This window comes from Epinephelus fuscoguttatus, linkage group LG17, assembly GCF_011397635.1.
Source record: "Epinephelus fuscoguttatus linkage group LG17, E.fuscoguttatus.final_Chr_v1".
Classification (NCBI taxonomy): Eukaryota; Metazoa; Chordata; class Actinopteri; order Perciformes; family Serranidae; genus Epinephelus; species Epinephelus fuscoguttatus.
The window spans coordinates 12,161,165-12,177,182 of NC_064768.1; the positions used below are offsets into that span (position 1 = coordinate 12,161,165).

General features: G+C 42.5%; 1 protein-coding gene across 2 annotated transcripts; it reads left to right on the forward strand.

Moving 5' to 3' along the window:
* Positions 1-1,672: 1,672 nt before the first annotated feature.
* On the forward strand, positions 1,673-15,510 carry tcf19l (transcription factor 19 (SC1), like). Of its 2 annotated transcripts, XM_049603244.1 has the most exons (7): positions 1,673-1,838; positions 2,392-2,449; positions 3,044-3,439; positions 7,135-7,304; positions 11,162-11,555; positions 11,794-12,301; positions 13,002-15,510. In XM_049603244.1, the coding sequence occupies exons 3-7, from the start codon at positions 3,169-3,171 to the stop codon at positions 13,345-13,347; spliced, it is 1,689 nt and encodes a 562-aa protein (XP_049459201.1). In that variant the 5' UTR covers positions 1,673-1,838; positions 2,392-2,449; positions 3,044-3,168; the 3' UTR covers positions 13,348-15,510. The 2 variants fall into 2 exon arrangements, with proteins under 2 accessions (XP_049459201.1, XP_049459200.1); XM_049603243.1 differs by having other exon boundaries at positions 2,392-3,439.
* Positions 15,511-16,018: the final 508 nt, after the last annotated feature.

Consider the following 16,018-nt stretch of genomic DNA (forward strand, 5'->3'; position numbering starts at 1 on the left):
TCTTTGTAGAAATGAAGCAAAGACCCATAACAAATTTTAAAAGTATTACTTAGGTGGTTTTCCTGTTAATCTAAAAAAGGTGTCTCATATTGTGTGACTTGACCCTACTGTAGGGGGAAATAATTGTAACACTTTTTGTCTCAGCACCTACAACTGATGGAATTTTCAAACGTTTGGCCCAAAGTACCCTTATTTCTCAACTACAAATAGCAATTCTCTCCAACTATAGCACAGGATTCATGATTTAATGTCAAATGCAAGAAGTTCCACTGTTAAAACCTGCCCCACAACCTGAGGTGAGTTGTAACAATAAGGATAAAAAAAAAAGAAAAATAACGCAATTACAAAAAATTACACATAGGAAAAACTGATACATACAATGGTAACCAATTCCTAATAAGGTCTAACGTGCTAGCCTGTATGTGTCAGATGCTTAGTATCTCACATGGAGATAGTCCAAAATACAAGTCTGCTGCCTCAGTTAAATAACCAGTCAAGACATCCTTTTGCTCTGCACTGAATACTTTCTGACTGCGGTGATTGCCCACATAGGGCAGCTGTGTTGATCCTCTTTGTCTGATTATTTGGATTTATTTATTTATTTATTGCAGTATCTTCTAAATGTCACATTGCAGACAGAGTATTCTTTGGGGACTGACCTTACTGTTTGTCCCTGCCTCAACTACACCCCTATGTTTATGGGTTTTTTTCACCAAGTCTAATGGCATGCTGAGAAAAGGAACAACATAGAGAAAATGTGTTTTGTTGTCATTGGGGTTAGTTGTAACACTTTCATAAAGTAAGGAAGGGGTCATACAGTGAATGCATTACATGACTCATAGATCATCCCTCCTTGGGGAAAGTGGTGCTGTTACAATAGTCCCGACATCACAAATATTTCCTGTCCCTATCAGTTAAACCATAACTATAGAAAATAACCATATCAAATAGATAAATAAGTAAATAAATCTGTCTTAAAACTCCTTTAAACCTTTGAACCCTGAGCAAATTGGTGTGATTTCTTTCAAAAACACAGGAGAAAAGGCAATAAGCAACTTGGTAAGAAATGTCCCACAAATTGCAAAAAAAGATATTTAGAATTTTTTTTTTTTAAAATAGGGGGAAAGAAAGCTAGTGAAAAAATATGTTTATTATTATTACTATCATTATTATTTTACATTTAAATTTTATGTTGCAGAATTATTATATCGTTTTAAGCACTACTTTAAGGTCAGTTCCTTTGTTTGTTTTGAGCTCTCTTTTTTTCCAATAATTTTCTCATTTTACAAATTTCTTGCATTTCTTTTGGGTCATTTCTTCTTTCATTGCTCATTGCTGTCTCCCCATGTTTTTAAAGTAAATTCAGCCAATTTGCTCAGGTTTCAAAAGGTTAAACCTTAACTATTAATGTGACACTGCTCTCAGTGAACCAGCCTGCGACATAAACTCCATTCAGGAAGATGATTCCTAGCCTGCATTAGACTATTCAGTCCCAGTGACACCCTTTGCCTTTGTGTCCCACTTCTCCCTCACAGAGGCCCGTCCTGCTCCCGCTGAAGGCGCCCTGGCCGTCAGCCAATCGGGGCGGAGCAGGACATGACGCGAGTTCTCGCGCAAGGAAGCCCAGGGACTGGCGCGCCAAATTTCAAAGGACTTCCTCCTGGGAGGAAAGAAGGCGAAAAGCCGCACGGAAACCTGGCGAATACGGCGATAAAACCCTGCAGAAACAATACAAATTATTTCAAGTTTCGGAGCTTAATAAGCGGGCGGAGCAGTCGACGGCGTTCTGTCGCCGGCGGGTTGAGGATATATTCACATAAAGTCGGTGTGACATTGTTGTAAGTGGCAGCTTTGACTTTCAGTCTGTCCTACAAGGAACTAACGTCAGCTAGCTCAATCCTGTCTGACTGATAGGCTTAACACCATGACTGCAGTATAGCATTATTGCTCTTATTTTAACGTTAACCAACGCATGTTTCAGTAAATATATATATTACACAAGGGTAGATGCAGTTTTGGTTCTTAAAACGAGGTTTGACCTGACAAGCCGCTAATTTCTGTTGGTTATTGTTTCTTGCTTTGTGTGGTGATCCCATGATTTGTCTACGTGCAGCTGATGCACGGCATGCGGTGCACACTGCAGCTAGCTAAAGCTCATCAAGTGAAGATGACAGTTTTAATGTTCTGTTGTAAATGTAGCATCTGTATGTTGCTGCTTCAGTGTGACATTAGTTTAATTTATAACGGGAGCTTGTGATGAAACGTGCATTGTGCCTTCATGTTGTCTGAAGTGTCAAGTAAAGTATATTTATAAAGCTGTTTTTCAGACACTAAATACAGCAATTAAGATTTTTTTTAATTTCAAAGATTTTTCTTTTTGTTTTCTTGCAGATCAGACAGACCTCAGCCGTTACACCCTGTCAGGCTCCCCACCTGTGAGACTGCTGATGTCAGTTGATGTCAGGAGCCTTGGATTTTAATCTCTTTCTCTCTCTCTCACACACACACACACACACACACACACACACACACACACACAGGCTCGGGCGACAGCTGTTCAAACCTGAAAATATTAAACATCAGAGCTCCAGCTAAAAGTCACGGCTGTCAGGTTTTTTGGCAGGTTTACCTTTTCACAGTTTTAATGTTTACCGCACCTTTCGATTTAGCAGCACAGTAACACACAGGCTGTCCACATTACTGAAAGTCTTTCTTCTCAAATCCATCTTCTTATAGCCTCCACTCCACGGGGGATTTAGTCTGTTTGAGTTTGAGCTCATAGCAGAGTGCAGAGGCTCATTTCCACCCTTCAACAGCTTATACAGTGCTCCATATCCTCATTATTTATTCATGTATTCACACATGTCACAACAAGTCATCAGCTCTCCATACTAATGCAAACACCTGTTGCTGCACCTGCTTGTAACCTTCACACTCAGTGCTTTCAAGCCTCTGTTTAGAATATTTTATCTTGCAGTTTAGCTTCATGTTTACAGTCAGCACTCTTTGGTCAAATGCCTTCAATTTAACTTCTTTCCACTAGTGACGAGTTGTATCCCACAATGGATCGCAGCGTTCTGTAACTCAGGGCCTGTCACAGATAGGGTGTGGCCTCTGGGTGGGGGCAGGTGAGGGCTTAGAGGTGGCAGACAATCAAACCCTTCAGTCATGCTCTCCGGGGTGCAGCCATGCTTCCAGTTGCTTCGGATCGGTTCGTCGGCTGGCGACTCGGCACGGGACCTGTACACATTCAGGCCGGCGCTGAGCCACTCTGTGTTCCGACTGGGGCGGGCAGCGGAGCTGTGTGACGTCACGCTGGACTCGACGTCGGTGTCACGAATCCACGCTGAGCTGCACGCAGAGAGGGAGGCGGGTGAAGGTGACACAGTGCCGCAGGAGGAGGGCTGGATTGTCCACATCAAGGACAGAAGCAGTCATGGTGAGAGAAGGATTGAGACACACACACTCAAACTCACACACTCTACAGTCATTGTGGAAGAGAGAAAGAGGCGAAGATACACACCCACTTACAAGAAGTATCAGTGCTTCTACAGGAAAACACACTTTCACAGACACCATACACTTCCTTTTATTGTTTATTCATGGAGAGTACACACACACACACACACACACACACACACACACACACACACACACACACTGCTTGTGCAAGAGGAATAAAATTGCAGGTTTAATAGAAAACTGGACCCACACACACACATTTGGATTGACAGGAATACAGATACTAAATATAATAGACTCTAAAAACACACACACACTGTTTTCGACTGAATTACTAACACCTGCAGCCTGACAGCAGCTGAGCCTCAATACATACACAGCTATTAACTGCCCAAACACAGCTGAACACATACACATGAGGTGAAGCCTCAGATGCACACAAACACATTAGGAGCTAAATGCTTCTCAGAAACCTCAATTTTAAAAACTTTTCAATTATCTCTCCTGCCAGCACTTTTATTTTCTCGAAGTGGTTTAGAGCTGCAGCCTACTGAGAAACATTTGATCCTCCCAGTTTGATTCATTACACAAAAATCACTTAAATTGGAGTTTGATTGTGATAAAGTGATTAAAGAGCAGGGCTCAACAATGAGGATTACCTGACTGCCTGGGGCAAGTAATATGCCATGTCAGACTGGTAAATCTAGCAACCCACTGAGCTATCTTGCTACCTTTTCACCTCTGCTGAAAGTTGCACATGCGCAGTACCAATTAGGCAATTGCAGAAAGATGGTGTTAGTAAAAACAGAGTTTATGAGCTGAAGAGCAAGCGACCAGGAGTTCAGTTGGAACTTAAGTTTTTACTTTAGTTAAGAGTAAACACGAAAATTAACTTTAGATTTGTTGTTATTTATAACTGCTAGTAAATAAAACAATTTGTATCATTGCAAGTAAAAATTGGGTACGTGTAAAAAAAAAAAAAAAAAAAAAACATTAGCGTTGAACCCTCAAGAGCCTCAGCTTTTCCTGATCTTTGACTCTGATTTATGTTTTTTCTGAACTGAAAAAAACAACAAAGTGTATTAGAGAGGTTTTGGACCACAGCCAGCTTCTAGAGCTGGTTCAATGCCCCATGGCATAGAGACGGCATTCTACCAAAACATATTCCCTCATTTGGTGTTTTGATTATGGTTTTTGAGAGCATACATCTGTCCAAAATCTCCCACTGGTATTCAGTTAGCTTCAGGTCAGGTGACTGTGAAGGCTGTAGCATATGATTCACACTGTTTTCGTATTTGTCTAACTGTTTAGTGAAGTCTTGTATCCTGTTTGATGCATCTGCATTGGTCCATTCATTTAGTTTTTTCCTTTACGTTATTGTCAGGATGCTTGTGATCAAAATGATTGTATTTGTTATTAACATGTTGAAAAAATAAATAGAATATTAATATTAAAATAGTGTCCTAACCATAAGGGTGAGAGACTGAGTAGTAGGCTAAATTGTTCAAAAACCAGTTGGACAGCAGCTATATCAAAGAAACTTGATGCCTAAAAGTAGAGCTGAAACAATTGTTGATAAATTCCCTCGCTGATTTACAGAAAATGAATTTACAGCTATTTAGAAAAAAAAGTTTCAGTCATTTTTGTCACTCAAATATTTTCTAGTTCAATGGCCTTATCAACAGAGATTTACTGCTTTTCTTTGTTCAGTGGTGTCACTGGTGTAGTTGTACATTAAAACGTAACTCTGCATTTTTAACCCTTTTTTGTGTCTAAGTGATGAATGGGATGAAATTTTTTTTGAAATTGGTCCAGTACTTAATGAGATGCTAACTATGACACATATAAACAAAACAAAACAAAACAAAAAAAATGCGAATGGCCCCATCTAGAGCCAGAGTTTGGTTTGTCAGTCCTGGGCTGCTGTAGAAACATGGCAGGGCAACATGGCGATCTCTGCAGATAAGGACCCGCACCTTATGTAGAAATAAACAGCTCATTTGAAGGTAAGGTAAAACACGATGGGTCTTATTTTCTGGTGATTATACACGAAGGAACACGTACATATTATATTACATTACATTTCTGCCAACATATCCCCCTAAATCCACCCTTTCCATCCTTTAATTCACCCAGTTAGAAGTGAAAATATGCTGGCTATATACATGCTAAAATTACTGTTTATTTAAGTAGTCTGGTGGGTTTGCCTATAGTGAGTTTTGGGCTGTTTCTGGTTAAACAAAAGGGATTTTACTCTTTACCAAAAAGGTCCATCTTTGTAGGAATCCTTTCAATAATGTTGTCAGACACTTAGAATAATAATCTGAGCCTCTCAGTGCCAAAATCAAGCACTTTTAGTGGACGTACATTGACGGTGCACAAATGCCCTGAGTGGCTACATTGCACCCTATTAAGTGGCTTCAGTGCTCATAGAACTGTTGTTCCCATTAATCACTTAGACAAAAAAACACTGGAAAATAGGGGCCAGGTTGAAAAATACCAAAGTTATCCTTTAAATCTCTTTGAATTTTGGACTGTTGGTCACACAAAACAAACAACTTGATTGATTTATTCAGAAAATAATCGCAGATTATTTAATAATGAGAAAAACTGTTCATTGCAGCCTCACTTGAAATGAATAAAGATGACACGATAAACCATAAAATCTACAAAAAGACAGATGGTGCAGATACATGAGTTAAGACAGTTTTTATTTAGCTTTGGATGAAGACATAATTACACATGTGACATATAGTAACTTTGAAATGTGTAGGTATTAAGAAAATCAGCCAAGTCTTGTTCATTCAGTCTAAAGTGGTCGTTGACAACTGAGAGCATAAAATGGATCTGTACTCAGTGAGTGCCGAGAGGGATTAAAGAGGAGCAAATGAACAATAGGAGTAATGAGGCGCAACTTGTTCAATTCTAGATCAAGGAGCACTAACAGCTGATATGATGTCAGTATATAGGTGTCTGACACAAGAGGGAAACAGCCTTTCATCATATATACAGGGACGTCAGAGACGCTGCGTCTTTCTACCTCAGTTTGCTTATGGTCTTAAGTGAAACCTGAAGAGCACAGGAAGTAGTACAAGGTGAGGAAGTAGGAGACTGAGAGTGAAGGCTGGGTCTTCGCTTAAGGCCACTGGACTGTGTCTGACAGGCTCTGAATCTAAACTGCGCTCTTACTCCCTAATTTTTCAAGTAATTTCACAGTCTGTTTCACACATTTTTCATTTCTGCTATTAAAATTACATCTTAGTATTCACTGCGCATTTCTCATTTTGTGCCATGCTGTCGTGGCCATTTGATTGCCTTGTAGCCTTCCAGCTCCTCAATTCTAGGTCCATTTCACAGACAGTTTTACATTTCCCCTCAACTCTGGAAGCTGTAAACACATTGATAGTCAACAAATGACTTTATTTGGAGGCTCTTGATTTATTCTTTCTCGGTTGTCAGACGTTCATATATTAAAAAAAAAGTTGTGTGATGATCTGGCCCCAGGTAACATTGCCCTCAACTGCAAAACTGTAGCTTGTTTGTGTTTGTTTGTGTCCCACCACTTCTATGTCAGTGTGGCCGGATGAGTCTCTAAGGAGCGAGATTCAGTGTCAGCAATATCTTTCAATTAGAAAATAAAATCCTCACCTCCTCTTGCTCTCACGTTGCTAGGCACCTGGGTCAATGAGGTCCGCCTCCAGCCAGGTGTCCACTGGGAGCTCTCAGATGGCGACACGCTGACCTTCGGTGGCCAGTCCGCTCCAGGGAGCCCCGAATTCTATTTCCTCTTCCAGAAGGTTAAAGTTCGCCCGCTTGACTTCGATGCCATCACAATTCCAAAGGTAATTTTTGTTTTTATTATTAAGCACCTATTCAGCAGAGATACTCATCTCTTTGTTGTCCATATTCTGTGCACCTTCAGTGCACTGTACAGATTTATAAGGATGCTTCATATACTGCACAGATTTAGTCATAGATTGCACTTTTCCACAAAGCTGTTGGGGGCCTGTGTATCTCACAAAGTTTGAGGTTAAACGACAAGTCTGGGCTTTTTCTCTATGCTTTCTGAAAGTTATTGCCAGTAAGGTTCATCAGTGTAAGTTTTTCCAATATGACCACAATGTCACATAGTCTGCCTAAGATCATACATTGTAATATACAGTACAGGCCAAAAGTTTGGACACACCTTCTCATTCAATGCGTTTTCTTTATTTTTATTTTCATGACTATTTACATTGTAGATTCTCACTGAAGGCATCAAAACTATGAATGAACACATGTGGAGTTATGTACTTAACAAAAAAAGGTGAAATAACTGAAAACATGTTTTACATTCTAGTTTCTTCAAAATAGCCACCCTTTGCTCTGATTACTGCTTTGCACACTCTTGGCATTCTCTCCATGAGCTTCAAGAGGTAGTCACCTGAAATGGTTTCCACTTCACAGGTGTGCCTTATCAGGGTTAATTAGTGGAATTTCTTGCTTTATCAATGGGGTTGGGACCATCAGTTGTGTTGTGCGGAAGTCAGGTTAATACACAGCCGACAGCCCTATTGGACAACTGTTAAAATTCATATTATGGCAAGAACCAATCAGCTAACTAAAGAAAAAGGAGTGGCCATCATTACTTTAAGAAATGAAGGTCAGTCAGTCCGGAAAATTGCAAAAACTTTAAATGTGTCCCCAAGTGGAGTCGCAAAAACCATCAAGCGCTACAACGAAACTGGCACACATGAGGACCGACCCAGGAAAGGAAGACCAAGAGTCATCTCTGCTTCTGAGGATAAGTTCATCCGAGTCACCAGCCTCAGAAATCGCAAGTTAACAGCAGCTCAGATCAGAGACCAGATGAATGCCACACAGAGTTCTAGCAGCAGACCCATCTCTAGAACAACTGTTAAGAGGAGAGTGCGCGAATCAGGCCTTCATGGTCAAATAGCTGCTAGGAAACCACTGCTAAGGAGAGGCAACAAGCAGAAGAGATTTGTTTGGGCCAAGAAACACAAGGAATGGACATTAGACCAGTGGAAATCTGTGCTTTGGTCTGATGAGTCCAAATTTGAGATCTTTGGTTCCAACCGCCGTGTCTTTGTGAGACGCAGAAAAGGTGAACGGATGGATTCCACATGCCTGGTTCCCACTGTGAAGCATGGAGGAGGAGGTGTGATGGTGTGGGGGTGTTTTGCTGGTGACACTGTTGGGGATTTATTCAAAATTGAAGGCACACTGAACCAGCATGGCTACCACAGCATCCTGCAGCGACATGCCATCCCATCCGGTTTGCGTTTAGTTGGACGATCATTTATTTTTCAACAGGACAATGACCCCAAACACACCTCCAGGCTGTGTAAGGGCTATTTGACCAAGAAGGAGAGTGATGGAGTGCTGCGGCAGATGACCTGGCCTCCACAGTCACCGGACCTGAACCCAATCAAGATGGTTTGGGGTGAGCTGGACCGCAGAGTGAAGGCAAAGGGGCCAACAAGTGCTAAACACCTCTGGGAACTCCTTCAAGACTGTTGGAAAACCATTTCAGGTGACTACCTCTTGAAGCTCATGGAGAGAATGCCAAGAGTGTGCAAAGCAGTAATCAGAGCAAAGGGTGGCTATTTTGAAGAAACTAGAATATAAAACATGTTTTCAGTTATTTCACCTTTTTTTGTTAAGTACATAACTCCACATGTGTTCATTCATAGTTTTGATGCCTTCAGTGAGAATCTACAATGTAAATAGTCATGAAAATAAAGAAAATGCATTGAATGAGAAGGTGTGTCCAAACTTTTGGCCTGTACTGTAGTGGCTGTATGAAGAGCTGGGATAATGACTTTCGATGCATATTGAAAATAGCAGGCATGTTTTCCCTCAAGGCAAACTTAGATTCTTGGCAAGGTGATGATGTGCAATTGAGTTTTGTTCAGTCTTTAGTAACTCTTTAAGTGATGGCACATCTCATAGGGAAAAAGACAACCCTGGTGATATTCTTTTTTTTTTTTTAACACAGCCATTTGACATTTAAAATGATACCGGTACCTGCACTTCTGCACCAGGACTCACTGGTACTTTTTTTGGTACTCTAATATAAAATCCAAACCTCTGGCTGCTGGGCAGAAGTGACAGAGAATCTCTTGACCAGAGTATGCTGGTCTCCGGCTTTGCCCAGGGACAGCACACTCTGCTCTGCCTTGGCTGCATAATGTAGATTTTAGTGCCTTTTTTATTGGGCACCAACCATGCATACGCACCTTTTTGTTGAAAATAAAACCAACTTAAACGCTCAAAGCCATGAGATGCAGCTGAGACGCAAGCTGGCACAAAGCTGGTGCAGACAGCTGCATCGATAAAAATCAGAGCATATCTGTTACGTGACGACGCCAGGTTCACACTGGAGGTGGAAGCACCATGAAGGGCATCGATTTTCCACGGAGCACCGCGCACGGCCATTCGGTGCCCATGGTAACCAGTTGGGCTGTTTATACAAGACACGCTCTGGCCCTGTGCTCCCCAGCCAGCTTGTGATCTACAGCGTTAGTTTCGGCATGTGGTCTATTTTTTGTGCGAGCTGCAAGCAAATCTGGCTGGAAAACACACTGATCATCTATTATGAATGATATAAAGAATACATTAGATATGATTTAAGTAATTTGATTATGATAAATAATTAAAATATGCACCTCATACTTACACATATTTGTCACTTCTGCTGAAACAGAGCCAGAGAGACAAGCAGACAGACAAAACACACAGAGCAAACAGAGATGGAGCTCTAAATGGGATTAGAGAAGAGCAGAGGAGCAGAAAGTTTGCTGACTAGCGCAAAGCAATATGCCTCCGGTGTAAACATCCAGGCAACTGTCGACGGACGGCTGCACGACCATTGACATATCAGGGCGTTTCAGCACCCAGTGTGAACATGGCTTGAGACTTGCAAGTGAAAAGCCCTCAGAGACCTATGCTTACGGTCCAAGCATGGATGTTTTTCCACCTGGCACCACTGCCCCACATTCTGGCTATGACCTGGTTCTGTTCTGTCCTGGAGTGGCTGAGAGCACCTCTGGTAGCCACCTTGCAACCAGAACATGGTGCACCCAGATGCCACCCAATTTGGCATCGCTTGATTTAAAATGAATCGGTACTTAGTAGTCCTGACGTAAATCAGTTGGTAACCTAAAATATACAGAGTTAGAGATCTATGTCTTCTGCAGAAACCAATGGACTGGCCATGTGCTTGGGTAGTAAGTGGTAAAGAATTCAGAAATGCACCAACACATTGTTGGTTTTGGTGTTTTAATGAGATTTAATGGTGATGAAGATAATAATGTAGAATGATACCATCCTTCTACAGTCTTAGATTCCCTCCCACTCATGCATCACCATAGTGTGCAGGCAGTGTGACTATGAGGCACTTTGGTTAAGGTGTCCACCAGGCAGCATGTGAACATTTAAAATATCATGGACAAAATTCTTTCTGTGCCATTTTTAAGATAGAATCAGGGGCTCTCTGATTTTTACTTTAATTAGAAACTTGCACACTCATGAAGTGTAGAAACTAAACACAAATGGACAAAAATATATTAGTGACGCAAATGTTTTTATCTTAAACTTCGCCATCTGTCTTTCAAAAGTAAATCTGCAACGCAGATGGATATTTACATTTGACCTTTACTAGATAATTTTCTAATTTATATATCTTATCTCCCAGGCGGGCACCTTCTCCTCCGACATACAGAATCGGATCAGAACTAACCTCGACCGCAAGGTGGCCACCAACCTGGACCTGTCCAAGCTGTCCATCAACCGGGCCACCGTCATCCTCAACTCCATCGGCAGTCTGAGCAAGATGAAGGGCAGCGCCTGGACCTTTAAGAGGAGCCACAGCCACGAGGGAACTGCCTCGGACCCCGGCTCCTCCTCCTCGCCTCCCCTGGCTGTGGGTTTATCCTCTCTGCTCCCGCCCTCCACGCCTCCGTCATTCTCCTCTGCAGCATCAGTGCCTTCTGCAAAGTCCCTCCAGCCAACCTCAAGGAGCAGGAGGAAGTCTGCTCACACAGTCCTCCTTGAGGACGACAGCTCAGACGAGCCCAGAAGTCGAGGAGGTGAGACTTAACATAATGTTCAAATAAAAACCGCTGTGGACGTACTGACCTTTCTGCAAATATTGGAGGCTGCAGTTTTTTTTATAAGCTTTTTTTTGGCAGTTTTTTGGCAGCTTTTAAACATATTTTTATTACTGAAGCCAGGTCAGTTAAAGAAGGCATATGTAGAAGAGGAAAATGGAGATGGATAGCTTTGATTGCTGCTTCTATTGAAATATTCTCATTTTGTGTGGTTTAGCTCCAGCAGGAGTTGTGGAGGACGGACAGAGATCGAGGGGGAAGAAGCGGCGGCGACTCTACAAGTCTGAGTCTGAGAGTTTCAGCTCTCCTCCTCCTCTGCCGGTGCAGCCCAAGAGCCACGACGACGTCCGGCGGCCACTAGAGGCTAAGCCCTTTCCCGTCGGCATCAGGACCATCGGCAGTTTCCACGGTGCCATGACAAACAGCAGACTCAACCACCATCTCATCCAGGCACAATTCACCAACCCTGCCGTTCATAAACAGGAAATGCAGACGATGCACCGGGTCCAGACGGTGATGCACGGCAACCTCGCAGGTTTCCGCCAACAGAAACCGGCCCACAGTTCTCCGATAGCGCAAAGAGGCAGGCGGAGGGCTAACAGCTCCCCGGTCTTCTCCCCTCTGGTGGTGGGAGGGGAGAACTACAGCCTGGCCTCGCCATCAGTGAGGATTCGAACAGAGGAGAGAGGCAGGATGCAGTTCAACAGATTTCACCATCCAGCAAGGTAAGAAGTTAAGGGAAGGAGTTTGTCTCCATGCAACTGACCAACCCCTCTGTTTATCTGTAGAATTGAAATGAATGAGAAAAAGAATGAGAAATAACAGAAGGCAGTCGCAGAATCTTGGCAATATTTGATCAGCACTGCTCAGTTCTGTCATTTGATCTAATTGTTTTTCAGCCTCCATTTACAACAATACACATAACAGTGTGGCGCCCACTTCCTGTTCACAAACTCTCGTCTTACAGCCAAACAGTGCACTAAAATATTTTTTTGAAGACATTTTAGGAAAGAAATAGGCAAAGCAGTAACTAAATCTGGGTTTATGTTTGATCAGCAAAGCCAAGTTTTACAGTTAGATCTGAGAGAGAGGGGTGGCCCTGTCTCGCAACCTGCTTCTGCAGTCTTTGTGTCCGTGGCGGTAGGCATAAAAAATGAAGTATAATCTGTAGTGTGAGCAAGAGCCCGAGAGCCAATGAAAATCCATTTTGTGTCATCCGCCACATTTTTGCTGGTAAATGAGCAGGGAGTTCTCAGCACTGGCAAGATGAAGGTTACCACAGTTCATTTACACATACTACCCATATTATTATTTTACAGAGCTCGTAGGAAACCAGCAAATTATCCCTTAAAGCAGTAGCTTGTCCTAAAGTTTTTCTCCCTGATCTCACTGCTTCATCCTTCTCTCCTCTTCCTCTCCTCGCAGTAAGCGACGAGGCCGCCCCAGAAAACACCCCCTTCCTCCCCGGCCCTCTCTGCCTTCTCCATCCTCCTCATCTTCCTCTTCCACCTCCTCTGCCTCTTCTTCTTCTGGCTCCTCCTCTTCCTCCTCTGAGGATGAAGATGATGACGAAGAGGAGGAGGAAGAGGAGGCGACTGGCGGGGCGGTGGAGCCATGCGCAGCGCCACGTTGCCGACTGCCCCAACAGGACACGGTGCAGTGGATCCAGTGCGATGTGTGCGACGCCTGGTACCACATAGACTGTCTGCACATCGACCGCAAAAAGCTCCTGAAGGACCCCAACGCAGACTTCCACTGCGGATGTCGCTGATATGAGAGAAACCAAGCTTGTTGAGATGAAGTGAAATGCTCCAGTTTAGACTTTCAAGTTGCCACATTTTCCCCTTAAATGTTTATTTCCCTTAGGCACACTTGTGGGAATCAACAGACTTTTCATTGAAGATGCTACTTCTCTTCTAATGGCCACTGAGTAGCTCCACTCAAGCATGCAGTGCTTTTTTTTCTCACCTCAAAAACAGCTGACGAGGGCAGGACAAGAGCTTCCTTTAATATTTACATCCTGATCTGCTCAAGTTTAAAGATTTGTGACCCAACAGTCACACAGCTGCTTCATAAACCCCCTTTCCTGCTCAGTTTCAGCACTCAGGTTTTGGAGAAGGAGGCAAAATTGTAATGAAATGTCTCAGGTTGGATTTCATTATGACTTTGACTGCCTGGAGAGGTGCGGTCAGGGCGGGAAAACATGATGAAATGTTGCTGAGTACACTCCCACTGTGGCTGTCGCTGACCAGGGGGCAGGCAGCATTCAGGAAGATTAATGAAATGTTTTAGATCAGGCTGCCACAGCAAGAGTCTATACAGGGCGATTAAACACTCTTAGATGTCTTGCTGCAGCCACCTTCACTATTTCAGCAACTTGGCCAGGACAGAATAGGACCTTCAGTAGACATTATGTGGTCTGCATGGCCAAGGAGCTTCACCACCCTTCCTCCCAAAAGAAAACAGGGCCGGGCTGGTGTTTCCCACCTGTGTGATAATAAAACTCGATGAAATATCTCAGTGCAGCTTTCCTGGGTGGCAGCAGCTGTCTGGGAGTGGGCGTGTGATGTTTCAAGACAATTAAATGCCTGCAAATGTGTCAGCAGACTTCCATTGTAGCTGTTGATGAGAGGTGCTTGAGGGAGGATAATCAAATATTTCAAGGCACTTCAGTAGTAGCAGCTGCTGGATTTTTTGGGGGGAATGTGTGCAGTGGGACTGTTATAAGACGTCTGAGTGCAGGCTGACAGTGCGGCCATTGCTGCTTTGGGAGGGCTCATTACCAGTGAAATGTCATAAAATATCATCCGCTGATGTAACGGGATAAACAGATTCAGAAAATCTTCGTCTCTGACTGCTGGGTTAAGACTTGATGTCGCAGATGATTTTAAGGTTTTCTCTACGGATCATTCTTCATCTTCAGCAGTCTCTTCACACTACTGAACTCTTGGGCCAAAGTGGACACTTTTGTCCTGACCAAACTGTTCTCCACTGCTGAACAGTAATATACACATATCATTGCTCAGGTGCTGTTTGAGTTGGAATAAAATCAAAGTATAGGTCTCCAAATTCTCCTCTAAAGCACCTTTTCTATTATTTAATTCAAAATTCTTTCTTCGGTTGGCTCACCCAGACAGAAACAGTGTCTTTAAAACAGCATTTATGAGCAGTTGAGCTTCTGCACCACTTTTATAACCTCTATAATACTTCTGACTTGAAGCTATTCAGATAATGGTAGTGTCAAAAGTATAGTTTTTCTGGGTTGGTGTTTAAAAAGGCATCTCCCCATTTTTACTTTGATCATACCACTATGACAGACCTGCAGTTTTTGAGTTGAGGGGAAAGAGAGAGAAAATGTATAGAACTTGATTCCTAAGCAATAAAATAAGAAAAAAGTTTAAAAAAGATGTATATTTTAACTTTTACTCACAGCACAGCTGGATCAGATTTTCTCAGTCCCTGGTTGTCAAGATTATGTCACAAAACAAGCAGAAGGTTAAGAAGAAAACGTCTTATATCTGGTTTTCAATTCAGTATATTCATTTTAAAATCCCAAAATTAAAAAAAAAAAGTATTCTGTGAGATGCATAAATTTGTGTTTAATAGTCTTAATAAATGTGTTACTTGTCAAAAGGCTACAGTTCAACTTAAGATAACTTTATTGACAGTTTAAGGTTTTGACAAATAACCCCCACTTTTTGAGAATGTGAGCACCTCAGAGCAGTTACACAAAATCAGTTATATAGGACTTAACATACTAGCTTAATGCTATAATACAGACCTGAAGGACCTGTTTGGTCCTGTTGAGCAGTTGTAAAAAAAAAAAAAAAAAAAAAGTTGGGTTTTCAGTTTTTTCTGTTGATCTGCAGTCAGTTGTATTCTGTTTTTATGTTTCATCTGCCAGTGAAGATGTAAGTGTTGATATACCTGTTTGTCTCCTGTTTATGTCTTCCAAGCTTCACTCAAAGAAATGTGCCATCTTCACCGCATCACTCCTCGTCGTTCAGTGTCGTGTTGCTGTGTTAGCACTCCTCATTGCGCACCTGTTTTTTGCTTTCATGTGGCGTGCCAAACAGTTGTAAAGATCCTCTTTACCAGACTGCAGTTACAGATGTGCTGAAACGTGCAGCCGCTAAGAGGGAGAGACACTCTTTAATTGGCGAAGGGGAAGAATCGGCCGTGAAAAAGGAGCATAAAACCTGTGTGATAGTTAAAATGGAGACAAAGTGGCATACAAAGAAGTGTAAACTTATTCAGCGTGTCTCACAGCTGTTTCCACCTTAAAATTCTGATCCTGTCAACGTTTTCCAAGCATATCTGGTGGCGACCCCGCCACAACTCACAGCCCTCCCCCAGCTTATCCTAGCTAGCATCTCAGCTAACGTTAGCTAGCCACTGTGAACTTCAGGTTAACATACCACATCTCTGCTACCATTTCAACC